The sequence below is a fragment of the Apodemus sylvaticus genome, chromosome 17, assembly GCF_947179515.1.
Source record: "Apodemus sylvaticus chromosome 17, mApoSyl1.1, whole genome shotgun sequence".
NCBI classification, from domain to species: domain Eukaryota; kingdom Metazoa; phylum Chordata; class Mammalia; order Rodentia; family Muridae; genus Apodemus; species Apodemus sylvaticus.
The window spans coordinates 45,912,324-45,940,245 of record NC_067488.1 but is presented as its reverse complement, the minus strand read 5'-3'; the positions used below and the strand labels follow the sequence as shown (position 1 = coordinate 45,940,245).

The 27,922-nt window shown below is 42.0% G+C and overlaps 1 protein-coding gene across 8 annotated transcripts in view; it reads left to right on the top strand.

Annotated features, from left to right (window-relative positions):
• Rbfox2 (RNA binding fox-1 homolog 2) overlaps positions 1–27,922 on the top strand; it is a 240,760-nt gene that overhangs the window by 143,865 nt on the left and 68,973 nt on the right. The window contains exon 1 of one of the 8 annotated variants that reach the window (XM_052160904.1): positions 22,009–22,218. The exons of the other annotated variants lie outside the window; for them this stretch is intronic. Within the exon in view, the coding sequence (XP_052016864.1) occupies positions 22,192–22,218 (27 nt within the window). The 5' untranslated portion in view covers positions 22,009–22,191. Of the gene's footprint in view, positions 1–22,008; positions 22,219–27,922 lie in introns of those variants that run through there. 8 annotated transcript variants of the gene reach the window in all.

The window sequence follows — 27,922 nt, the reverse complement described above, 5'->3', positions numbered from 1 at the left end:
TGACACAGGCCAGTTTATTCTTTACTTAGGGATCATGTTTCTGGTGTCTAAGAACTCTGCCTTGTCTTCATCCTGGATATTTTATGCTCCACTTCCAACCTTCTTCTCAATAACTTCTCTGGGATAAATGTCTATAACAAAACCTCGGCGACACGCTCCAGTGCCTGGTGAGAAAGAGGCCAACACACAGCACCCAGTACTTGCTTGTTAGGTGGTTCAGTGCGGCTGGACTTCAGAAGTCTCGGTGCTTTGTGTATTGCCCTTCTTTGGTTAGAGAGGCAGCACTCTTTGTCTATGCCCACTGGTGTTTCTAAGTGCTTGAGCTGCCAGGTCTGGGCCCAAGAGAAGGAAAATCAGAGGATTCACCACCCTGTCCAGAAGAACACTACTCAGTTTGCTTTCTCATCTCTACCTTGAAGAGTCTGTGGCTGGAGATGTAGCTTAATGGTAGGCCTTGTATTGTTTTACACACACACACACACACACACACACACACACACACACACGCAAACTGTGGATGTACCTTCTTCCTGGAAGCAGAAATCAGTAGTTTTCTTTGCTAATTGAATATTGCTAAACAGAAAGATACACAAATAAACAGCAGATATTCCAAGAGAAATAAGTGGTGTTTGAAATTAACTCATAAACAGATGAGTACAGAAACCAACATATTGACACAAATGTTCCAAGAGAAATAAAGGGAACACACAGTATCTTCCAGTAACCTTTCTATTACATTTTTTAACTAAAACTTTGAAAAATAACACCTCTAAACATAATCTGCAAATAACTATTTATCTGCATTTGCATCATCAGGTCAGTCATGTTACCTTCCCTGCTATATTCCACAAAAGCTTTTGTTGTTCAATTTTGATTGCAGCAAGTTTCAAAAACTTAGTTCCTATCCAAACTTGAGTGGTTTTCCTTAACCTTTGCTGCTTTTCATCTCGAGTGAAATATAAAGAGCAGTGAAGCTCTGGTTTCATCTGAACATGTCACCACACTCATATTGATAGCTATTACCCCGGACATTGTGGCTTACGGATGCCATCGATGAGCTATTGCCACCAATTGTTAAGATAGAGATGTAACACCGTCCTTGCAGAGGCTCACAGCTCCTCTGGCTATCAGGACATGGAAATACCAAAATCCTTTGAGTCCACCAAGAATTTAGGGTTAGCCCTAGCAAGACAGACCTTGCCTCTTAAAAACAATGAACCAGTCCTTGGTACTTGAGAGGTAGAGGTAAACATGGATCTCTGTGAGTTAAAGGACAGCCTGGCCTACCATAGATGGAGCCTGTCTAAAAACAAATGACCAACAAAAACAACCAAATAACAATAAAAACAGTAGTACATTTAGAAACCAAATACAGACCCATAGCCTTTACTTAAAATACCTAGATCCTTGCATCTTAGGAGGGTAAGGACTTCATGCCTGTTAGGGTGCCATAACAGCTAACAAGTTGTTATTTTAGATAGCCACACAATGTGTGAGTTGGTTCATCTCACATTTGTTGTTGAATGAATCGTTCCCCTGCCACCTCACAAAAGTGGAGAAGAATGATAAAGAAACTTTGTTCTAGACTTTTGGTCTTTGGAAATAAGGAGAAGGGGCTTTGGACCCTGAAGTAAGTATACTCAGTAGCAGGCCTTGCCGCAGTAGAAGCCCCTGGCCAGTCCTTAGTCCTCCTAGTTAACATAGAAGGAGATACAGTAGGCCTGAATTTGCCAACTGTGATTGTTTCCATTGTAAAAACAAAAGGAGCTATTGATTTAATCCTGTTACATGGTGTTGATCTTAGAAATCATTGGATTCATGCTAGGATTTGGGGTTTAATCCTGTAAGGATCAGACTTTCTCATCTTATTTATCCTAAGTCCCCTTTAATCTTATTAATTATACCAGGCTATTTTCCCAAAGGGCTAGTGTGTGTGTGTGTGTGTGTGTCTGTGTGTAGGTGTGTCTGTGTGCTCATAATGTGTGCATACATGTGTGTGGGGGGGGTGTGTATACAACTGTTTTTCCAAGGCAGCCACGTCTGTCTTTGAAAGAGAACTTAAGCTTTCTCATAAAGAGCTACAGAACCCTTCACAGGTCTCCACGTTAGCACTGCTATTGTAAGTATGCTGTCAGTTCTATATTCGTATACCTAGGGTTAAAGTAGGTCTTGTATGGAGAGGGACTCTAGTTTTAATCTTGGATTTCCTGAGAAGGCATATGGTGCGCGCGCCATATGTGTGTGTGTGTGTGTGTGTGTGTGTGTGTGTGTGTGTCTGTGTGTGTGTGTGTGTGTGTGTGTGTGTGTGTATGTAAATTTTAGAGGCTCTGAGAAATACTAGTTGAATTAATTATGAGTGCAATACCATTCTCCTGTGGTGGAACTGAAAATCAGTTCTTGACTTTTGACCTTCATGCTGAAATTGTACTGAGTATGTTAGGAAGCAAAAATACACATTTAATCTTGGGGCTTTTGCACTCACTTTGCAAACTGTGACTAAATGGAACCTTAGGCTCTCTAGTTCATTTTTTTCCCCTTTTCCAAAGGATATCATTATTGTCCACCCAAGCTATCAAAATGACAAATTTTAAGCAGCCACAAATTATTATTATTTGGGAGTTAGGAACTTTCATAATTGGATTAGCAGTGTTATAATTGACACAAGAACTACTGAGTGTGCTAAATGGTGTATGCCCCCCAGGTTCTCTGGTTGCTTGCACTCTAGTTATTACAGAGCTGCACCAATGTTTGTGTTTAAGTAATTTGTCCCCATTATGCAGGTTTTTCCTTTTTTTTTAATTGGGAGGAGGCTGCCACAGTATTTGTGTGGAGGTCAGAGTACAATGTGCAGGAGATGGATTCCATCTGTGGGTCCTGGGGATCCACCTCAGGGTGGGCTTGGTGGCAGGTGCCTTTACCCACAGAACCTTCTTGTTACCCTAGTGTGCAGTTTCCAGCAGGAATATCTAATGCAGAACCTTTGAGTTGCTTTAAGATGGTGGTTTGATGTTGTAGGTAGAAAAACCTTAGGAGATACTCTTAGTTTTTACATGACTTAAGAGTTAAGAATATCTTATAATAATCTTATGACTTAAGATTTCCATATATACTAAGTATGCCATAGCAAACTGAGTGGGTGGGGGCAAGGAAGCCTTTATTTTTCAATGAATTGAGTCATTTCCCCTGCCCCCTTTTAAAGACAACTTCTCACTAGGTAGCTAGCCTTTATCTTGTGTTCTTCCCAAGAGTTAGAGTTCGAGTTAGAGGCCCGGCCATTTAATTTCTTTACCAAAGAGAGAGCTGAATCTTTAGTGGATTCTCTAATGCTGACATCATAATTTTGAAAAGTAGAAAGAAGACTCTAATTATATAAATGAGAAAAACTTAGGGTTAAGGACCTACTTTAGGTGTAGGGTAATTGTGCAGGAGGGAGGGTGTTAGTTTCTAATCCTCTTTGGGGATGCTCCGTATCAGGCCTGCACAGGAACATTCAGTGAAGCAGCTCCTTTATCATAAAGGGAATTTTAATTTAAAAATGTTCTTGCATCATGAGCAGAGTAAGCGACAGACAGCTACACTGGGCATTTATCTCCTTCAAACCACATTACCAGTAATTGCTGCATTAAATCAAAGTCAAAAGAGATTACAGGTCTGAATAGAGCAAGGGGCTGGTGCCAACCCAAGGGTTCCCACACCGCTCTGCTGCTACTGTCAGCCTTGCCCCTCTCTCAGTAGGAATGAGAGCTGCCCTGATGTCTGACTGTGCATATGCACTGTAGGATGCAGAATAATGAATGCATTCTGGGAAGAGGCAGCCACACTTCCAACACCCTACAGTCCCCTTCTCCGTTAACTCTTTATATTGGACTCAAGGAGGTGCTTCTAATTTACTTGGTACTGCAAGGTAAATAAGAGGCATAAAAACCTCATGTTTTCCTCTAAACACACATATAGGTAGTATTCCCTTCCTCCTGAACTATCAGAGATGATGCTGAGGACCATCACTATGTGGTGGGCTTGTTCATGCACTGACGTAGGGAGCAACTGTGAGGTTCTGTTGTTACCTCCTTCTTCCAGAGAAAGAATTGGAGGCAGAGAGACAATACCTCCCAAAACATAAGGGTGAGAGCCTGGCCTCTATCTAGGCTGGCCCCACAGCCCCAGTCTCCAGCATACACTCTGGTTTAGACCATTCAGGAATTCTGCTGAGTGTGGGGGATACTCGAGGAAGAAAGAGACTATATACCCCTCTCTTTGCAAGATTCAAGTAACAGAAAGTGTGTACAACAGAATGAAAAGGTCACATGCAAGTGCAAAGGGAGGGCTTTGCCAGTGACAAAGCCTTGGTGATTAGTAACTTCCAGAGCAGCCTGTCATTTCTCCTCTGCTTACATTTGACATTTTCCCCTAATTTCCACCATATCCTTTATCTCCTGCCAAGAGGACAGGTTGATGCTTTTCCATTTCCCTTTGCTACCTCTTTTTCCCCTCAAAGCAGATAACTGACCTTCTAAGACCTCAACACTGAGGAGGGTGGGAATTAAGTCTTCTATTGACAGTTTGCTGAGGTATAATTAATACACAATAAGTAGTATACAACGAAGTCACAGTTTATCACGTTTTGACATGTATACACCCATGAAGTCATTATCACAACTGAGATAACTAACAGATTACAGATCTTCAGAGGATTCTTCATGTCCTGATTGACTTCCCCACCAAGCACACTAGCAGGTAACCAGTGATTTGCTATCTACCACTGTAGATCAGTTTGTACTTTTAAATTTTGACAAAAATGTAACATTACAGTAAAAAGCTCTATGACTGGGCTTCTTGTACCTGGTACCATGATGCTACACTAAAAGCTCATTCATTTTTGCTGCTGAGTCATAGTGTTCACTTATGACTGTGTGTTTGGGTTGTTTGTATCCTAGGGTTCTTTTACAGGTGTGTATATGAATATAGGTTCTCATTTCTCTTGGGTAAATATTAATACTAACAATAGAAGAAGTTACTAAGTACTGACTCTAGGTCAGTTGTAATTTCTTAATGAAGTTTGTCTTAAAGCCTGTGGTGGTTTGAATATGCTTGGCCCAGGGAATGGCACTATTGGGAGGTGTGGCCTTGTTGGATGAAGTGTGTCACTGTGGGTGTGGGCTTTAAGACCCTTGTCCTAGACCTGCCTGGAAGCCAGTCTTCTCCTGTTTGCCTTCAGGACAAGATGTAGAATCTCAGTTCTTCCTGTACCATGCCTTCCTGGCTCCTGCCTTGATAATAATGGACTGAAATTCTGAATCTGTAAGCCAGCCACAATTAAATGTTGTCCTTTATAAGAGTTGCCATGATCGTGGTGTCTGTTCACAGCAGTAAACCCTAACTAAGACAAAGCCCTTTATCAAATACATACTTTAGAAATGGTACCTTTAAATTGTGATTTGTTTTCCTCTCAGTGTCCATTGGTGATAAAAAGTTTTTAGTGTAATCTGATTTGTTGGTTGGTTCTTTTATGGCTTGTTTTGAGTCTGTTTGGTGCTAGGACCATGCTAAGCATGCACCTTACCACCGAGCAACACCCATAGGCTGACATAGCTCTGAAATCTTGCTCAGTTCAAGGAATTTTACTCCTGAAGTTTGTACTTTAATGTTTTGTGTTTGAGGACTGTGGTCTAATTCTCTATATGGTACAAGTGTGCACATCAATTCATTGTTAGCATATGTGGCTGTGCTCATGTGCAGTTCCAGTTATTCTAAAACTGTTTTATTGCCAAATTGTCTTTGTATCTCTAGATATGTTTCTGGATCTTTCTTCTTCTTCCCAGACCCCACATCAGTATACTCATTCTTGTAGGGATCTGAGTATTATGGAGTCTAGTTGACTTGAGAAAAGTGAGCAGTATCATTATATCTAGAGGGAAGTTAATTACAATCCCTGCCTGTATAGAACGTGGATAGCTCAAGGCAGTAGAAGAATAATCTGTGCATGGGCTCTGTTCTAGATAAGAAGTCAGTTCAAACTGGTCTGTACATTGTGTGTAATCTCAATTAGAATACCAGCCAAATTTTTATAGAAATTGACAAACCTATTGTAAAATTACTATGGAAATAACCAAGGATTTGGAATAGTCAAAATAACTTGGAAGGGAAGAAGGGCTTATTTTAGCTCACCGTGTCGGAGATTTCAGTCCCTAGCCATTGGCTCCATTGCTTCCAACCTGTGATAGGTAGAATGCTATGGTAGAGAGCTAGTACTGGAACAAAGCACCCACCTTGTAGGGGATGGGAGGAAGGTGGGGGTGCAGGGATAGGATACACTCCACTGGTCTATTTCCTCCAAACTGCACTGGTACACAGTACCATCCTGGGGATAAGACAGTAACAAGAAAAGATTAGGCAGAATCAAGACTCAGTCAGGAGGATGAACATTGAATCCTGTAACCTCTGTCTGGTGTCTTGGGTGTGAGCTTTTGTAATACAAGATCAGAGGCGGGCAACCCTGTCCCTGCAGCATTGCTACCCGAAGGCTCCTCTTGGGCTGGCTGCTCCTAACTGTCTGCTTTTTTCTTTGGGAAAGATTTCCTATTCCTAGTCATCTTTTATCTTCCGGGTCTCCTTTATATCTACTCCTTCACTTTCATAGCTTCACATACCATCCTCTTAGGGGCTAGACTCCAACCCTATCACACAGTTAGTGGGCCCCTAGGCTTTCTTTTTATAATCTTGGTAGAGGACTTAATGTAATCTCAGAGCTTTTTCTACATACCTGCAAAACCAGTATCACACACATGACAGCAAACTCCTACTACCTTGAGTAGTTGTTAGAACTCCAGAACCAAAGAACTAAGATTTCTAAATGTCTGAATTTGGGGAACATTTCCTAAGTGTCCTTTGTCAACAGGGGACCTCCATGGCTCTCTCTTCTCTAGGTGGCCAGTCTTTCATATATATATACACAGTTATACTTTTGAGATGGGTCAGGTCTGGCCAAATTTTGAGATGCCTCTGAGGCATCTTTCCTGTTGCTCTGATGCCAGGTTTATTTTCCATGTCTTCAACAGACATACTTTCTGAGGCCTTATCTGTATGCAGACTCTTGCGTTGGCCAAACTACAACTTTTGAAAATCCCGTGCTCTCCCCTTTGCCCCTAATTGGTGATTTTAACCCAGCTGAAAACAGTAATAGTCATGAAATCCTCCACATATTGGACTAATTTGGAATTTCTACCAGATTAGTCTGTAATGTTTAAACAAGTCTTCCACAAAGTCTAAGGACACAGACAAAATGTAATCTCTTTGATAAAGTAACGTGAGTGATCTCTAGTCCAGTTCCCAGAGAGCTGGTATGTCATCTGAAACCACGTGGATAGTCTTTCCTAGCCATATTTCTGTGGCATCCTTGTCTTCTGGCTTCCTACGGAGAGTTGCACAGTAAGCATGGTTCTCTAATTTCTCTAATCTACTAATTTCTCTGATCCACTTCTTTATTTTCTTTGATTTTAATTTTATATGTATGGGTGCTTTGCCTGTGTATATGTTTGTGCATTGTATGCAAGCGGTACTTGCAGAGGTCAGAAGAGAAAGGGCATTGAATCCCCTGGACCTGGAGGTACAGACATGTGATTGTAAACTAAAAATCAAACTCTGTTCCTCTGAAAGAAGAGCCAGTGCACTTAATCATTGAGCGATCTCTCCAATCCCTAGCCTGCTTTTTCAGACTCTTCTAAATGTCTTGATAAACCAGTCTAAAAGGCTTATGTACTTGAGATAAAATACTTTTTAATTATCAACTTAACACAATCTAGAATTGGTGTAGAATAAAATTTTCAGTGAGGGATTGTCTAGATAGGTTTGCCTATGTACATGTCTGTGGGGATTGTCTTGACTGTGTTCATTGAGTTGTAAAGTCTTGTCCATTATAGGTGGTTCCATTCTCTAGGGTTGGGTCCCAGACTGCGTGAGAATGGAGAAAGTAAGTATATGAGAGAGAGTATAGAGTATAGAATGTACACATTTATTATCTTTCTGCTTTTGATTGTGGATGTGACTAGCTGCTTCAGGTTTCAGCTGCCTTGACTCCTCCCCACCCCACCCCCCACACCCAATCTATAATTGTGAGCCCAATAAACCTCTTCCCTAAAGGAAAGGAAGCTAAGACCTCTATCCGGGTGTGCTCAGCATCTATCACAGCAGCAGTTCTTTCTGTGTCGGCTGCTTTTCATCCTGTGACAGCGCACCTGAGAGAACAGCTTAAGGAGGGAGTGTTGGCTCAGTGCAGAGGTAGCTCTCAGTTGTGGTTGCCCCCTCGCCATAGGAGCTATTTCATATTTAAAATTACAATCTTTTCCAAACCTGCTTTCTTAAAATGATGGCAATTGTTTCTCCATTGAATTTTGTGATTTCAGTTGGGATGGATCAGCTGAGCTTGGGTACTATAGAATGATCTCTTCATATCTGGCAGTGAGCAGGTTGTTTGGTCTTGGGGAGTCTCAACTAGAACAGCTTATTTTTATTCCACATGGTCTCACTGTCACAGTCCATTATATAGAGCCCTAGTGAGGAAGCCCCTGTCAGATTCTCTGCTTTTCTTTTGCTAATTTGTAGTTAGTCTTTGCCTTAAAGGTTACTTTTTTATACTTATCCTTTTATATTATCTATCAAAACTTGAGTAACTATGATGCTGTCGTTTATACATGCATTTTACTGTTTTTTTTTTTTTCTGTTGAGACAGGGTCTCACCATGTAGCTCTGGCTGACCTGGAACTCACTGTGTAGACCAGGCTGGCCTTGAGCTCCCAGAACTCCATCTGCCTCTGCCTCCCCAGTGCTGCTATTGCAGACTTATTACTTATTAACAGTAAGACTCCTTATCGAAAATACGTTGGCCCAGAAGAGTTTTAGATTTCAGAAGGCTTTGGGGGCCTTAGAATACTTTAATAGACTACACTGGTTAAGCATTCCTAATTCAAAAATTTGAGACCCAAAAATGCTAAACCAGAAACTTTTTGAGTCAGTATCAATGACCAAAGGTTTTCAATTTCCTAGTTTTGGATCAGAAATTCTCAGACTACACCAAGAAAAGCACTATCAACTTGGCTTACAATTGACTCGTCATTCCTTTCATTCCTGAACAAAATGCTGTGTTCCATACGCTGGTTTTGTTATCCCCATATTTTATCCTATGTGTCATGCAAAGGTGTGTTTCTACCCTTTGTTCTGATCTCTTCTGGTAGGCATCATCTGAAGTCTTTCTCTTGGTGCAGAAAGCTCAACCATCTCATGCTAGAACCAACAGAGCTCTTCCAACAGATAGTCATACAAGCTTTTGGCTTTGTGGGCTTTTCTCACAGAGCACGTTTATTCATTTAGAATGCTGCTCCACTTTCAATCTCTTCCCTACTCTTCCCATTTTATCTGCCAAACTTGCTAAGCCTTCCTCATTTAGTTAATCATTGTCTATGGACTACTCCTAGTCTTCCTCACCCCAGAAAATGAGGGGGTGACAGCAGAGAACAGAAGGTTGCTGCTGTATTTGACTTTATCCCAGCTGCCTTCAACTAGATGTGTCATTCATCACATGTGATCCAGTGTCCCTTACTTTCTTTCCCCTGCATTTTCAGCTCTTTGGGAGCCTTCATACTTAAACCATATTGGACGCTGTGTTGCTATGAATGGATATTGACTGAAGGAGGAAAATAAGGGTGGGTGAGCTACAGTAGGTCTTACACTTTTCTTTTCACTGTGATCAAAATACCTGGAAGAGCAAGTGAACAAAGGAAGGGTTTATCTGGGCTTTGGTTTGAAAGGGATTGCAGTTTGTCATGACTGGAGGGGGCTGGGCTGGGAATGGCTCAGCCTTGATGGCAGAAACTTGTAGCAATGACGTATACCAACTACATATATCAGTGATTTTGAGAATGATGCAAGACAAATGGATAGATCCCTAAGCAAAGGATCTAATTCAGTCAGTCCAAGGCTCACATAGGAAGTACCATTGTACTCAGCAGATGATCTTACTGGACTTGGGAAGAACCTGTTTTGTGACCAATTTTCCTGGAAAAGACAAGAGGGACCACTGATTGTGCCAGTGACTGTCCTGTGCATCCCACCTGGGCCCAAGGCAGAAAGTTTTGGTGAGATTTAAATGCAACTGCGGCTTCTGCTTTTTATTTTGACCCACCTAGTACCAGTGTCACAGACCAGCACTAGGAATTAGCTCCTGTCTGATAAGTGCAGTCATGTTTTCTAAATCTCATTCTCTTCAGCCCTTGCAGTTAGTGGCATCTGTAAGGGATGTGGAGTACAGAAGAGTAGCAAATGCCTTCTGTGTTCAGGCTCTTGTGAGGACTCTGGGGCCCCACTGCACCTTGTGCTGTCTGCTCTCTGGAAGTCAGGGTTCCTTAAGATTCTATGTACAGCTCTTTGCCTTCTCTCTGAGTGCTGCTGCTCTGCCCATTTCCATCCACCCTTCTGTTAACTGTTTTAGTTTGGTTTTGTTTTAGGAGTTTTATTTGAGGAGGGGGTTGCTTTGTTGGGAGTTTTTTGTTTGCTTTGCTTTGTTTTGTTTTTGTTTTCCAAGGCAGAGCTTCTCTATATAGTCCTGGCTGTCCTGGAATTTGCTGTATAGACCAGGCTGGCCTCTGACTTAGAGATCCACCTGCCTCTGCTTTCCACATGCTGTTATTAAAGGTGTGTACCACCCCCTCCAGGCTTCTTCTGTTATCTTAAATACAGTATCACCTAAGTGTTTCATCTTCAGTCAGTATCAAACTGGGCTAGCTGGTGAAGCTTTAGGTTTATCAGACAGTTTATTATTATGGTCACATTATCATTTTCAAGTCTTTATATCAAGAAGAATCTTAGATTTAGTGAGCAGCTATGCTCACCACTGCACCATCAATCAGAATCTCAGAAGATTTAATAGTGACTTAAGGAGCTAATTGACAAGTAGCCATGTGCCCAATGATGCCGTGCTGCTCTAAACAGCATGTAGTGACGTGAAGTCATGGAGAAGGCTCTGATTTAAGAGGATATTTTGTGTAAGATTCTTACTGCAGAGACCTGCCCCTGCCTCCTATACCTTCTCTCGCCACCTTAGGATAGAACCCAGGACCTTCTGCATGCTAGGCAACTGCTTACCACTGAGACCTACCTCCACCCTTTTTTGTTATATATTAGCTTTAGCGGGGACAATTAAAATGTACACCATAGACTTTAAGATGTGGCCAGGCAACTGTAAGATGTTAGGAGCCTCTAGTGAGCTTCTTTCAGAGTTGGTAAACCAAGTTAGAAGCAAGAATTTAGTGATAGGAAGCACTGTACAAGTGTAGAGTACTCTACCTTATGTAGAGTAGGTGTAGACAACTGCCTTTGGTACGGGATTGGGTGATCCTGCTGTCTTTGGTCATGCTGGCCTTTCTTCTCATCTTCTGACCTCTGATTTTCAGTGGCTGGGGTTGAAAAGCATAGTCCATCACACCTAGCTGTTGTAATTGTATTGAATTGGTTTATTTTTGATCCTCATGGAGAATCAGTGCTGACAAGCTGAAGATATTCTAGTATATTGTATGGTCCTTGAGTCTGTTTGATTTAAGGTACATGTTATACCTGAAGACCATCTCTAGATATGTCAGTGCCAATTTGAACCTTAAAGAAAAGTTTCTCCTGAATAGCCTTGCGCTTAGTTAGCTTCAGTGGCTGTAGAAGGAGAAGGCTTCACTTGGTCTGGTTGGGAGCAGCCATGTCAGCTCACTCACCTCACTTACCTCACTAACCCGTGAAGACATCCTAGCAGTACTGGCTATCCACCTCAGTAGATTAGGAGGTCGAACTCTGCGACACACTTAGAGTTAGCAGTTTGAATCTTTGAATGTTTGTCCCAAGTAAAGGATTTTAAAGAGGAATGGTTTTGCCTGGTGTGTCTCTACAGCTGTTTATTTTCACCTTTTGTGCATTGTGTGTTATTTTCTAAGGACTACTTAGCTCTGATTGTAGATGAAAGCCAACTCCAGCCTTCTGTGGGCTGTCAGCTAACCTCACACCTGCCTCTGTTTGTTACTGCTTTTAATATCAGTTACAGAAATATGTATGCACATGTGTGTGCAAACAATGGTGGGGTGGGGAAAGCCGCTTCCTAAAAGGAGAAAAGCAACTGCTTCTCTATAGCGACCTCTCCACCCCCACCTCTTCACAGGCAGCCACAGTTAATCCCTCCAAGTTTGACTGGAACAGCTGAGAGCACGCCCCGCATATTTGCAGGCCTCCAGTGTACTCAAGTTGCTCAGAGTTGGGGCCACCTTCCTCTTTTCTAGCTGATCCTGCCAGCTGTCCTTGCTCCTGTTAAAGCAGGAGGGAGCTGTGTGTTAAATGATACAGAAACATACAGTGTCATGAAAGGGACCCTTTTCTGCATGTATCAGTGTGACTTTTTCTGCCAGTTCTTTCTATGGCTGGGATTTATGCTCTTAATCCTAACACCTGTCTCTACCGGAGACAGTGAGAAGGAAGCGTGTGTGTGTGTGTGTGTGTGTGTGTGTGTGTGTGTGTGTGTTTTCTCGTGTTCTCGCGCACGCGCATTCCTGCCCAAGGGAGGGCTAGAAAAATAATACAGTCCCATTTGCCTCCAGTGTCCTAGGTTGGGAGCATTCCCTTTGACACACAGCCTGGGACATTATATTACTTAAGCTCTGGATGTCTTGTGCTTCTGCCCTTGTTTGCTGCTTTAAGGAGCCAGGTCTCTTCCCTGCCTGTCATCTTCTGCTTCTTGCCTTTCTGGTGGAGCTGTCAGTTAAAAACCAATCCCTACCGCTCTCTTTAGTGTGTGCAGCTAACTTAGTTGGAATATTTTGCTTTTCTTTGAACATCTTTTGTATGTACTACTGAATCCTGTTGCCCTGAACTAAACTCTGACTTCACCAGCTGAGCCAGCACACCTGTCTGTGTAGACGGGGAAAGTGGGGCAAGGATTTGTTTTTTGAGGGTGCTTCTAGTTCCCTTGGACAGGACACATCAGGCTAGACAAAAGCTTGAGGTGCTTTCTGTGCTGTCCAGATCTGGCGTCTCTCCCTCTGCTATGTATGGTGTATATTGCATGGATTATCAGTATCCTCTGGTCCAGGTAAGCTGGGTTATGACTCGTTTTCCAAACAATATTTGATTGACATGAAAATTTTACGGTTTTTATGGTACAGGTTTCTCTACCATGGGAAGATGAATGTGACATGGTGTGTTTGGGCCGGGTTTCTTGAGATTTTTTTTTTCTAATTTGCTATAGCAAGAGATTTGATTTTAATAGTGTTAAAAAGCTAAACAAAAGTGGTTAGCTTTTCAGTATTAGGTATTCTGGAGCTTTAGAGAATGTGGGTACAGCATGTGCTGGGCAGTATAAATGTAATATTTATCGTGCCGCCATGATATAAGCTTGAGGGTCTCTGGAGGCGACTGAGAGCTACAGGTGGCAGACTCCAAATGTAACTGTATTTTTCAGAAAGGTAATACATAATTGAGGCCATACCTAGACTATTTCAATCTGGTTTTAGCCTACCATTTCCAATTATTCTGTGGTAGAATTAGTGACATTTTCATTGTTATCTTGTTAAAATCCAGAACCAGAAAAGGTTAAGCCATTATAAAGCATATTGCATTGTGTAAATACCTTTCAACTGGCAACAGAATAGGAAGTAAATGGAGAAGAACCCTGGATTCTGGCTCTAGCTCAGTAGTTATTCTACACAGCCATGCTCATATAATTGTATTTTTACTGATTCTTTGAATTCTGAATTACAAATGTTCCATGATCCTTAATTATTGTCCTTTCTGACCCCATTTGTAGTACCGAGCACCTAAGTTGTAGGTTGAGCAAAAATGTACAGGGTTAACAGAGCTGGCCAGGATCTTAACCCATTGTGGGTATACTCCCTTTTGTTCAAGCCTTAGGGCCCCAGGCCTGGAACCAGTGGAGGTTGTGCTCTCTCTCCCCTTAGCTGGATCCTGACATGTTGATCTTGGTATTTTATGGGCAGTACATAACCTTCTATGGGTTTTGATTTCTCAGCTGAAGTGCAGTGTGCATCACACTTGCCGTGACGAGGTCTACAGCATTTATGGACTTGGTTTATCTGGGGATTGTTTCTTTGCTGACATCAGGGGTATTTCTTACAGCCTAAGGCTGGACGTGTCATGAAACTAGACTAGAAGCCAATCTTCTTACAAGTAAATACTGGTGAGTCTTGATAAGTCCCAGCTGTGACCAGCTAGCAGTAACCACGAGCGTTAAATCACTCTGTGGAAAAGTTCTCTTCAGACTATGACACAATTTAATAAAATCGTTGGCAGTGAAACTTTGATTCATTCGTGATAAGATGAATTGATGTGCTCTCGGTCTTTTTATTCACTCGGATTTATTATTGGTGAGTATAGTGTTTAGTATCTTAAACCATGCTTTCCTGCCTTGCTGTGTTTAGTGTTTTATTCCATCTAAAATTAAGGCAGCTCTGAGACTCCGGCTGAGATGTCACAGTTAAGGGTGCTTTCTCCATTCTGCCACAGTAGTAGTAATTTAATAGACTGAAAGAACAGTTTTGCATGGAAAGATTAAAAACTATTTTATGAACTTATTTAGTACTTTTTTAATGGAACAGTTTCCATTGTTTGTAAATGAGCACTAGATGGTTGGTTTCTACACTCTTTTGCAGTAATTATGTAGTGCTTTTTAAGAAGTGCTTTTTACTCAGAGCTCATTGCATATTACCTAGAGTTGTGTACCAATGCATTGTACAATGAACACACTGAGGGACAAGACTGAACAGTGTTTTTTTAATGAGAAGATTTTTATCTGTTTTTTTAATTGAATATTTCTAGAATTGCTAATGTTGAGATGAGACAAAAATGAGTTCTTTTCATCCAAAGGTAAAATGTTAATAAAATAATGCCTGCCTAAGAGTGTGCAATTGAAATTTATTATTTTATTACTTATAATTAGTGCAGAACCCAATTTGGACCATATCAGTTTAAAAATACAAGTAGGTTAAAAAGAGAGGATTGCTAGAGAAAGGTTTAAGATACGCTTGAAGTGCCCCCCCCCCAACAAATAATAATAAGAGAAAATTTACCTAAAATAGTTCTTTCTCCTTCATTTACTTAATTATTTTATTCTTTTAGACAGGATTGCACTATGAAACTTGCTGGCCTGGAGCTCAGGTTCCACGTGAATCTCCCTCCCTAACACTAGGATTGACCAGGCCAGGCCAGGCCCTGAAATTCTTGTGAGTGGTCTAATATTAAACACCTGTCACCTCTAAGTGGTTAAAATGTAGCTATTATTGCAAATTAGGGGTGTTGTTTATTGTCACAATTGGTACTTAATTAATAATGGTAGTATTATACTACTACCTTGTCACCCACTACTAGTGAGGCAGTTACAGGAAGATGATTGGAGATAGCTAAATGTACTGACTGAGGGTTTAGGACAGCCAAGGGCAGCGCAAGGATGTTTGGCTTATGGACCGGTTAGACAGCCTTACCTATGGAAATGAAACTAATACTGAGATGCACTTGGGTTTGCAAAGTACCAGAGCATGAATTAGTGCCTTTGCTCTGTAATTCTCCAAGAAATGATGATTCTGACCTACAATGACACACACGCATACACTCAGTCTTTAATTCAACCTGAGTTAATTTATTGATTTTTTTTTTAAAGCATGTGCCAATTACTTTGCCAGACAAGAAATAAAGTGACAACCAAGCCAGTATAGTCGCTAGTAATTTAGTAACAGATGCAGGGCATATTTTAATATTAGAAAAAGTATACATTTTGATTTTCACTTTAAGCATGTATTTTTTTGGTAATTTAGTTACTGACACATTTGTTTACATTGCATTCTTTTTAGTATTGATCTGAGAAATTTCTCAGAATACCAAGAAAGTAGACATCATTTCAATTATATAAATGACTCAAGTTGTTTAAGGCTGAAATAATACATGGTATGAATAAATTACCTAAGCCCAAATTATAGTTAGTATGTTTTAATTTGTCTAGACTTACCATGATGTTAGTTAGTACATGTTTTAATCTTTCTAAAGATTAGATTTGGAAGTACAAGAAATTAGTGTGAGGATTTTGTATGTATATAAGCGCACAAGGTTTAAAATGGTTTTCAGAGTCTACTCTCACCCTTTAGTCTGAAATGAGCTGTCTTTATTGGACCCTGCAGAACAGGGGGGGAGGAAGCAGCTGGTGATTATAGAATTAAATCTCATCTACGTCACTAATATTGAAAGGAATGTTGGAGCAAAGGAGGATATTGAAGTCGCATCTTGAGATGCTTAGGGAAAGGTACCTAGTATTAGGAGTAAATTGCCACTGAGAGTCATTGCAGGGGTGTGCTGTGAGGACTTTTGTCGCGCTGAGGTTACATTGTTAGAAGAAGTACTTTCTCTTTAATGCTGCTCTTCACTTAGGCGACAAACGCAGCCTAGAAGGGTGTAAGCGAGCCCTGCCTCTAGTCAGGGACTCGATCCATAAATGGTATATGGGTGGAAAGTAGGGAAGTTGAGTCACAACCACAAAATTATAAAGAGCAAAAGTATGTGAGGTGAGTTTTTAGTTAGCAGGTATTCTGTCTACAATCTCAGGTATTCTAATAAAGGTTAAAAAAAAAGAAAATCTTTAATTCACCTTAACTTTTTGCATATCTTTTCAGTTCAGTGTTCTGAAAGATACTAAAATAAACTTATAAATTTGAAAATACTGCCAGATATATTCTTAGAAGAATGCTTTCATAGTACTTCAGTAACTACCAAGATGCTTTCTGTTTTACTTGCAAAGCATGCCTAAGTAATGGCCAAAGGCAGGTTTGAGTTCAACAAGCATATCACCACCACCACCACCACAGCTCATCCAAGCAGTGATATAAAACATTTCTCTACTCAGGCTGCTGATGGTGTAATCAGAATCGTGCAGACTTATGTCCATGAGATAGATGCCAAGGTAAAACGTGCACACAGAAAGAGGACAACTAACTGGGATATGGAAAGCAGATAGGGCTGGGAAAGTTTTCAGGGGTGAGAATATTTGAAGTAAGCCTTGGAGAACAGAAGGCTACTTCAGGGCTCTAGGAAGAGAGGCGGAGTCTGAACTAACTATATAGTCCCTCCATGCGGCAGGGCATGGTGAGCACTGGAGGGAGGGGGCTGAAACTCTTAACAGGTCTGCTGAAGCAAACAAGTGGTGCTGTCAGTTCCCACGCAAAGAATTGGGATTTTCCAGGAAAATGACCTCATTTACATTAGCCTTGTAAGGAAGGAAAATAAGGAGGCACTAATAAACCCAACCAACAAAAGTATAAGATGCCAGAGAAGGAAATTGAATGAGATATTACAAGATGGAAGAACAGTTGATGGATCAACACAATTAATACAGTGAAATGATTATTTTACCCAAAAGAGCCAATGAAATTACCTCAGAATTCAGTGACATTCTTTACAGGGAGAAAAAAATCCTAAAATACATATGGGAGCACAAAGATCCTTGGATAGCCAAAGTAATTCTTATCAAAAAGAGTACTACTGGAAATAACAGAGTACCAACTTCAAATTCTACTGAAGATCCACACAGTCAGTATGGCTCTAGCACACAAAGGACACATGCACTGAAGAGAGGACCTAGAAATAAAACCACACATTTGTAGCCACCTGATTGATTCCTTGAAGATATACCAAAAACACTGCAGAAAAGCCAGTGACTTCAACAAATGGGCCTAGGTAACCTGGATATCCACAGGTAGAAAACAAAAATGAAATCCCTTTCTATCACCCTATTCAAAGGTTCCTTTAAAATAGCCCAAAGGCTTTAGTAGAAGATCTAGCTCTGAAACTACTAGAAGGGACTGTTAGGGAAATCATTTTATATACAGGCACAGCCATGGGCTTCCTGAGTGGGACCTGGTAACTCAGGGATGAACAGCAAGGACTGGTGAAGAGTGCCTCAAGGTAAAGAGCCTTACACAGCAGAGAAACACTTAGCAGCACAGTGAAGAGGGAGCTGCGGAATGGGAGATCTTCCCAGCTGTTCATCTGGCAAGGGAGTGATACCAGAATATATGAGCAACTCTAACACTAAGCCCTCAAAAAGAACAAATCTTATAAATAAAGAAATAGAATAAATAAATGAACGGGCTAATGAGTGAATTAGACAGTTGTCAAAAGAAGTACAAATGGCTAACAAATAAACAAGAAAATATTCAATATTCTCAGCCATCAAGGAAATGTAAATCAAATACAGAGATTTTTTAGCTGGGAGGTACACATGTGGAAGGTCATTTCTGTCTACAATTAACACTAATTTTGACAAAACCAAAGAGTACTTTTCCTCCTGTACAAACATGACAGGATGAGATTCATGTTTAGAAAGATTACTGGCAACAGTGAGATGCTTGGAGGATAGACCTGGGATGCCAGTAGAGGACCAGCTACCAAGCTATGAGCATGGGGATGGGCAGGTGGAGAATACAGCAGATTTGCTCTGACTTACTGCATCCTGGAATGAGGAGGAGCTCTCTCCACCTGTAGGTTTAAATTTGACCCTGATTTCAACTTCCTTGCCTATCAGCAAGATGCTTATTCTCACCTAGCTGAGTTTCCATCATCTCTACAAAGGAGATTTTAGTATCTCACAATTGTCCTGAGGATGTAGTGAGCCTGCTCAGAAGCCATCTATCTCATAGTAAATTCTTGAGAAACAGTAGCTGTGTGCTCTGCTGTGAAATAGTGCTGGTAGTACTGTGAAATCTACGTTTCACCAATATGACAAGCATGCTAGAATGCAAGAGTCAGGGGAAGATTCTCCTCTGCCTTGTCCACTGCTGGGGAAAAAAACACACACACACACCTTTTCTGGTTCCCCTTTGCACAGAAAAAAAAACATATTTTCATTGGGGTGCTGTGAGGAGCTATGAACTTGGGGTGAATAAATTCCTAGTTGTACTAAAAAGAGATAGAGGATGGCACCTCATGCAGTAACAGCATTCAGAGGGCACAAAGGGAGGAAATGAACAAGGAAAAGAAAAATTCGGAAAGACTGGAATATTGTTCCCCCTCCTCCTTTTGAGGCGGGTAAACAGCTGAAGGAGCCTCACTGCCTGGAGCACTGCCAAGGGACAGCTGTAGTCTGAGGACCAGCAGCAACAGTCCCCAGGCTCCTGTGTGGCTGTGGCTGGCAGTGTGGCAGTACATGAAGCACCATTTGAATCTAAGGGTAGGTTTCCCAAAGTCAGGAATCCAAATGCCACAGAAATGTCAGTAAAAATATGACATGTCCACTGAATGTGGTCATCACCTGGAGATCCACATTGACTGACTGAGATGAATTTCAGTTAGCAGCAGAAAAGAAAGAAAGCCGGAGTTCTGAAGACTGAAATGCCAAGGAAACCATCAAGAAACTGAGACACAAAGTACCTTGTCCTTTGTTTATTCAGCAAATCTTTCTTGAGAACCTCCCATGTCCAGGCAGACTGCTGAAGCCAGAGATCATTCCACCAAGGTAGACGTGATCTTCTTTAACTGACTATTGTACTCTGTTCACATGCCCACCTCCCCATCCCTCCAACCCCATTTGTCCTTCCATTCCAGGAGAGAGATAAAAACAAACTGTCAAGTGAGCTTTTCCTTGGTACATTCAGCTACCAGGGACTTGAGTTGTTTTGCTGGGTCAGATTTGTGCTGTTGAATCTCTCTTCTATCTCTTGGGCACCAAAGAGCAAGTTGTCCTCTATGGCAGCCTTTAAAGTCAGGGACACACATTGAATACACTGGCCAGTGCTCACAGTGATCCTGTTGTTCAGAGACTTTATAAAAATAATTTCTGCATATTTTATTTTTAGCTTATATTGTCCCTAGTGGTGATGAATTTTTAAGCCTATTATTTGCCATATAAAATATTAATCGTGTGTATTAAAATGAAGTTTAAGTTTCTGGACAGGTAGAAACCTTTATCAGTTACTAACACTTTTGCTTATTGGAACCTCTCATTTTCCTTTTTATTTAAAAAAAAAAGTCCCCTCATCTTTATAGGAGAGGACTAAAGTGACACCCAAGCATCCAAGCAGCTTTTCTGGTGCTTGCAGCTTTTTGTTTGATTCAAAAAGACCCTGCAGTACAGGGACCTGCAGGTTTATTTTATATATCAAAGCTGAAAATACAATTATTTCATAATAATTAAAGTACAGGAAAGATTGCAAGCATTGTCATTGCCCACCCCTTCTTCTTTCTTACTTTGCCTTTTAAAATTTTTGATGTTTGGATGTTCAGTCTTTGGCATGTTCATAAAGGTATTAATCTTATGGTCTTTTACTCCTTTCCCATTTTTGTTTGCTTAATGTTTTGCTTGAAAACCCCACTCCTTGAAAAGTGTGTGTGCACATGTGTCTGTGCAAATGTGTGCTACATGTGTGTGGGTACCAGCAGAATGGATAAGAGGGTGTCAGATCACCCAGTGCTGCCCTGTTGCACAGACCTGACTGTGGTCTCCAGATTTTGTTCATGGAGACCTGACTGTGGTCATGGTTTGTTCATGGTTCTGTAGTCTGTGCGTTCTTTTTGGAACTATTAAAATAACTGGTAACTGAGAGAACATGGTGTTGTGTTAGCAAAGTGCTAACCACCGGTATTACATGGTACATATTAAAAGCTTGGTTCAACATCGGCCAGACAGCCCTGGTGGAGACAACAAGAAACTCTACTACGTGGATTACTGATTCACAGTTTTGAGTATTTGTTTTTTAAAAAAGCTAAGTTTGCAATTGGTCCTTTCTACCTTTCAACGAATATAGTAGAACTAATATATGTAATCTTTCAAATAGGATCTTGTCAGAATATATTTTAAAATCTTAACTTTTATGAAAAAAAGGTAGCAAAAGACCTAAATTTATCAAATATTTGCATAATTCAGTCTTTATGTAGAGATGATGAAATTATGTTCAGAATTCAGTATTTTCCCCCCTGAGGTACTAGTACAGAACAAAATGGGATCAGCACCCCAGCCCAGTTCACCACTGTGAAGCTTTTTAATGTGAGGACTTAAAGAGCTTGTGTTGAGTAAGTATTCTCCTGAGCCACTGTATTCTCTGAGCTCTGTGGTAACTGTTACTGTTTGCAGTAATGACGCAGGTACCTGTGCGGGTGTATAACCAGGGTGGATGTATAAGAAAGGTATTCTTTTTCACTGTAGGCTGAAATACAGCAAAAGCAGGAAAAGCAGTTCCCATTATGAAGTGAGGAGCTTCAGCAGCCAGATGTGCACACCTTGCTTCTCTCAAGCAGGCAGATTTATGGTGACACCTTTTTCAGAATCTCTAGGGTTTTTAGAGGAGAAAAAAATAGGCACATAACTGACCTCCCTTCTCTCCTAGTCCTATGCCCTCATTACCTCGCCTCTGGCTTCGAGCACCAGACTGTGTTGCTGTCCTTGAAAACCTTCCTGTCACTGAGCAGCTTTTTGCTCCACACCTTTCATTAGACTTACTCTTATCTATAAATGTCCATCAGTTGGGGAAAAAAAAAACCTTAATTTTCATTTCTTCTTTATTATCAGATATTCATGGCCGTAATCTCATAAATCTGTATTAGCTGTAATAAGTTGTGGTAAGTGCTTCTAGAGCAATATAATTAATACCACCATCACAGTCTTATAATATGCCAGCACATGGTGCCTACCCCTTTTCAGTCTTCCCCTCCTATCCTGTGTGCGTGCATGTGCGCGCGCGCTTGCACACACACACACACACTCACTCACACACTCACACACGCGTGCGCACAGTAAAGCACAAGCTAAACTGCCCTTCTCCAGCAGGCCTGCTTCTGGAGTTGGGAGCTGTCAGCCTGCTGGGAGGGAGGGGTATAGGGGAGGAGGAAGAGGTGGGGCTCTACTCTGATTAATTACCTTAGGCATTCAGGGGTGGGGCTTCCTTCAGCCATCTGCCTGAGATATGGGAGGGAGCTGGAGAAAGAAGGAGGGGGAGAGACTGCCAGAGAGGAAGAGAAAAGAAAGGAAGAAACACTAGAAAGAGAAAGGCAGGAAAACGTTTAAAGGGAGGCCTGTCGCCTGCCCTTCGCCAGATAGCTGGGGACGGGGTGGCAGAGAGCCACAGAGGTGTGCCCCGCTACGGCGGCTTCCAACTGCTTATCATCCGCTCCTTCTGGTTTATGGAGAAAAAGAAAATGGTAACTCAGGTAAGACTTGTATGTCCTCCACACATTTCTGTCTCAGGGATCTGCAGAAAGGTATGGGGTTGGAGGGTAGCAAGCCAAGTTTTAATGAGGGTTGTCTTCTTAAAAAGGCAGATTTATTGTTACCAGCTGAAGCGTTGGCCTTTGAGCATGTGTACTATATCGTGCCCTTTTCTCCCCCTCCCTCGGCTCCATAGCCGATCCCGGTTTCCTGTAGTGTGCAGCTGTAGCTCAGGAAAGAGCCTGTGGGGATTTGTCTACCTCTTTGTCTTGATTCTGAGAAGAGGGAGGGAGAGAGACTGCAGAGGTAGGAAAAGATTCTTGTAGACTGCCAGAAAGGGGAGAGGGAGTGACTTCCTTTTAAGAATTGCAGAAGAATTTGTGACACTGGGAAAGCTGATTCACTGGGGTTTCTCAGGCTTGGCTGGAGAATTGCAGTTTGCTGCCTTCTTTATAAATGGATTATCAAAAATGAAGGCTAGGAAAGAATGTTTCATCTCTGTGGCTTTGTCGTTGGCAAAGGATGTTTTCCATAAGAACCCATGGAGCATCTTGGTGTAGCAGAAGCAGGTACTGCTTTCCCTGATAGAATAAATGTGTACGTGTAAGTGAGGGTTGCCCGATTTAAAAGACGTTTGAAGGAGATGGAGTAGGAAATGGAAGATCTTCATCTGTCTTCTCTCCCCACCCCCTTCTCTCTGCCTTTCTGGTTGTGTCAAACAGACTCTGCACTGCATTTTAGCAAGTCATTCCCGGCAGATGGAAAGGTGACTGTTCTTCTGATCCCAGCAGGGCTATTTAGTTGCCACCCTACTGTACCTTTACCCACCCCCACCCTCACTCCCACCCCCACCCCCTTATTAAAAATCTATGGCCTGAAAGAAAGTGGTGAGGCTGAGACTTATCTGAACGCCTTTTTCCGAGATCCTTTGGCCTCAGACTTGGGATGAGGTCGCCCCAGGCTTCTCTCGCTGAACAGTACTGTCCTTTTAAGGAGGGTGCCCCTTTTTTTGTATTCTCTCCACTTTTCCTCAACTAGCCACCACTGGAGGGCTAGCGAGAGGCAGCAAGCTATCAGAGACATCGCCTTTGGTGCTGGAGCACTGTTTAGTTAAATGTTATATAATGCCCTGCAGTGCTGTTTGGAAGGAGGGAAACCTGTAGAGATGAATCAGTCCATCCTGACCCAAAGAAGAGGAAAATTTCAAAAGATAAATCCTTCCAAGGAGGATTTTCTCCAAATCTGAGTTAAGGAATTGTCAAGAGCTTACTCCTTTGGAAAGTGGAGAAACTCTTAATTTTTTTTTTTAATGCTTCTTACTCCTTTGTAGAATCTAATGAATGGTTTTGAAGTACCATTCTATTTCTTCAGGATGGGGGCGGGGGCGGCGGGGGGGGGGGTTGTGCACCCAGGCCTTGATTTTGATGCCTGTGGTCAGCATCTCAGTTCACCTTGAGTCCGCATTCCATCTCCTCTCCGCCAAGGGGCAGCGTTAGAGGGCAGCCCTCAGCTCTCACACAATTTTCAAATCAGTGAAGGACTTATCTAAACAGGAACTGTTAAAATCAGGCTGCTGTGGCCTCCTAGAGCATTGCCCCTTATTTTTGGAAATGTTGAAGTATGACAAGTAAAATGTGCTTCCTTGTTTATGCTTCGAATTGTGTCCTGGTTGTTAGGGGTGCAGGGGGGGCCACGGGGGGAGTGGAACCTGGAAAGAGACTTTTTAGTGGTTAAAGATTCTAATAAATAAATGTAATCTTCGTGCTTTTTCAGATGTACTAAGTGCTGAAGGAAAGACTTCTCATTTTCTCATGTTCAATTCATAAAACTAAAAAGAGAACTGTGGGCTTCAGAATTGGGATATTTGTTTCAGTGTCTACACCATCTATCTGAAAGTAATGGGGATAGTTGTTTGCAATCTGGAAAACAAACTCAAAGGGCATAGTAAATAGGATCAAGTCTTTGGTCTGTCCTGTGGTTTGTTTTTCCACTTTGTTGTATAGGTTTGTATGTTTTGAGCCAGACATCAAATCCAAACACTTGATAACACCCTATCATCTAAGCGTTTTCAGTATAAACTGTCTGTACTGGTCAGGGGGTGGCTGTTGGAGTGAAAATGGCTGGTTACTGGCTAGGGTATGAAAAGGTGACCCGAATGGCTTCACCACACACACACACCCCTCACTTCGTGGCTCACGGCCGCTGTGCCTTGCATCCTCCTCCCTGTCCCTGGGCCTCATCACTGGGTGGAAGAAAGAAGTCATCTTCATCATTTGTTCTTAGACTGCTGTATGCACATCCAAGCATTGCTATTACATGTACTCTAATTTCATATGGCCTTATCGCTGATTAGCAACTGTGTTATCATTGACAGTAAAGGGAACTTGGCTTTTAATAAAAACAGAATTTTAATAGCAAAATTTTCATACATTAGTAGCCAGACATGTTCATGTGCTACTATAAATAATACCCTTATCTCCTATTCATATTCATGTTGCAGAAGTTTTTTGCTAAAGTCAGTCTAACTTGATTCACATACTCAAAGATAGTGTCTGTCCTGTCTATAGATAAGCACGGTGAGATAAGGGAAAAGGAAACTCTTTCTCCTAATATGTGTAAACTAGAAAAACAAAGTTGAAAACAACTTTTACCTAATTAATTTAAAAACCACTTAACAAGACACAAAGTCTGTTGTTACACTAAAGGAGAAGTTTACATTCCAACCTGAAAGTAGATGCTGGCTTGACTCTACAGTGGGGTGAGGCTGCCCACTCCTAGAACACAGGCCCTCCCTTTCTTGGACAGTTCAGTGCTTTGCTGGCATTTTCTTCAAAATCTGTTTTCCATCAGAACCAGGAGAGAAGGTGTTAGGAATAGGGGAGGCTGGGAAGAAGGTTGCTGTTCCTTTAAATAGTGCTGTGAGCCCGAGTGGCAGCCGGCAGCAGGCCTCTGGAGTGTATTCTTTTGTAATGAATCACCAGCTCCATTGTCTGCTATCTCCCCTTTGTAGCTGGAGACTGAAGTCTTTCACCTGAGCTGTGCCCTCTCAGTTCCCGGGTAGTTGGGAGAGGAGTGGGAGCAGGGTGCTTTATGCTTTAATTAGAGGCAGATCTGACAGCAGGTAGGTTTGCTTTGTCTCAGTTCCCCCACCCCCTTTGGTTTGTGCTCAAAGCGCTGGTGTTGGGAATCTGGTCTATGAATTTTCAAAGCACATCCCATTTCTATGAATCTGGGAGTCCTGCCCTTCATTGAGTCTCCATTTTGTAGCCTTCATCTGAAGTGATTCTATTCCCTTTTGCTGCTTTCCACGCTGCCCCTACCCCCACCCGTGTGGAGCCCACACTGTTTGTTTTGGCACACTTTCCACTTTCTATGGGCTGCACAGGATTCTGGGGAAGTTTAGGGATAGGCGGGGATGTGGGTTGGAGGCTAAATTTATGTTCCTTTACAATGAACCAAAAAGAAAAAGAAGAGGCCTTACTTTTTCCAGCGACTTCCTTTCTGAGTTCTTCTACACTGGTCCATATCTTCAGTTTTAACCATTTCCTTACTAAGACCAAGAAGAGCTGTTGAAGCTTGCTTGCTAGAAGACAGCTTTATGCTGAGAGGTAATGACAGCCCTCCTCCTTCTCAGTGGTTTTGTTCTTCCCTGAAGAAATTGCAAAGTCACATCTGTACAGATGGCTATCGGAGCAGTCTCATCTCTCTCTGAACTTGTGGTTCAGCTTGTAATCTCGTGATGTAATGCCTTTCTTTAGGTTGTCTCATGGGAAATCACTCAGGATGAGTCCCATCCCAGGCCTTCCACTGATCTCAGTCTCAGGGATCTACTGCACACGCTTGATTGTAGAGCCCAAGTCCTCCCTCAGTGTCCCCTGACATTCTGAAACCCCTGTCAGGCTGTCCTTGTCCATTCCCACCACATAGGTTGTACAAGGGCTCTGCCACTCACGGTCGCCAAGGGGAAACTCTGCTATTTGGACGGAAGCACCTTCGTTCTTGAACTGAAGGTTCAGCTTCTTCTAGGTAGTCAAGTGCTACCGCCTTCCACTGAGGCACGTCATTCCATTCCTAGATTTGTATTCCTTTGTTACTTTTAGAATGATTAAATTCAGGAAGCCTTGGAGTCACGTGACTGATTCCTTAGTGGGCGCTGCCCAGGGTTACTCATCTAAAGTGGTAGTCTGATTTTTGTCAGTTTTGAGCTTAAACCTTTCAGACTCCCAAGTAAAATCACGTGTCCATTTCAATCCCCCAAGGCCCTACATGGTCAGGAACCTGTTTGTCCAGCCACTTCTCTGTCACCCAGATTCCACTTTGATTGCACTGCCCATGGCTATTTCCTTGAAACACCTCACACCCCCCTGCCAGGCCTTTCCTCTTGGCCTCCCTCCTGTGTTCTTCCCACCTAAGCCACCTGGCTTCCTCTACACACTCCACCCAGCTCTTCAAGGGAGTGTGCCTTTGACTGCCCCATCAAGATAGCTCTCTGCCTGCTCCCTGCCCCTCCTGTCATCCTCTTGCACTGATCTTGGTACTTATCATTGTCTCTCTCTCATCTCCTAAGCTCCATGAGATCAGGAACTACTAAGGAGTCTTCCCTTTCTCCAGCACAGGCAGTCATCCTAGCAACAAATCCTTTATGCAAGTATGTGATGCTGTTATCAAGCACCAGTTCGAGTGCTTTACCTAAATTAAATCATTGAACTTGGCAACTCAAAAATTTGAGTAAATGCAAAGAGTTTACGTTCAGTGTTCTTGTTAAGTACCACCAATAGACCATCATTAAAATAACTACATTTTACATACCTACTTTGTACTGATATAGACAAACAATATTTATAGATATGAATTGTGATTGTTTCTCAGTCTCCTTTTGAGTAGTCCCCCCCCCCCAACACACACACACCATACCTGTTGAGGTAGTTGTATATCTGTGTCTCACCTATCCACTTTCTTTTTGCATGAAGCATTGAGATTCTAGAGGTCAGGCAACCTAGTAAGTCTTGAATACAGAGAGATTTCAACCTGAGAGGTATTCATTCCAGATTCCTCTGTGTTTGTTAGTATCACCAGCCTCTATAGAAGCTACTGCTTCCACCTCCATGCTGGTGGCTGAAAAGTAGACACACTTTCCTTAGTGTGAGCTGAATCTGCTTCTTCTGTTGCCTTCTCCCTCCTCCTCTCCAATTCTTCCTCTTCCTCCTCTTCTTCCTCCTCCTCCCTCCCCTCCCCTCCTCTCTTCTCTCCTCTCGAGGCACCTGAGTTAATTTTTCATTGCTTTTTTCCACAAAACAGAAATCACTGAAGGTACTACTGCTTATTCCCCCCGTTATCCTGTCTCATTTTACATCATTTTTCTGTTTCATTTTATAGCATGCCACCACCTTACTGGCAAGAACCTGTTTATTATTTAGCCTCTGAGTTTTGCCTCTACTCCTGAATGGGCAAACAAGATTATTGATTGGTTAATTGTGTCTATGTGTGTGGGTATACCTGTCTATGAGCACTCACATGGGTGGAAAGGGGAAGAGCACTTGAAGAGTTGGTTGTCTCCTTCCACCATGTCATTGAGGTCCTCAAACTCAGGTCAGCCAGTTTGGTGGCAAGCACCTTTACCTGCTTAGCTGTCCTGATGGCTTTCCTTGCAAGGCATTGTAGAGAAACAGTCTGATACTTAAGCAAAGGAAATTATGTGTGTGTGTG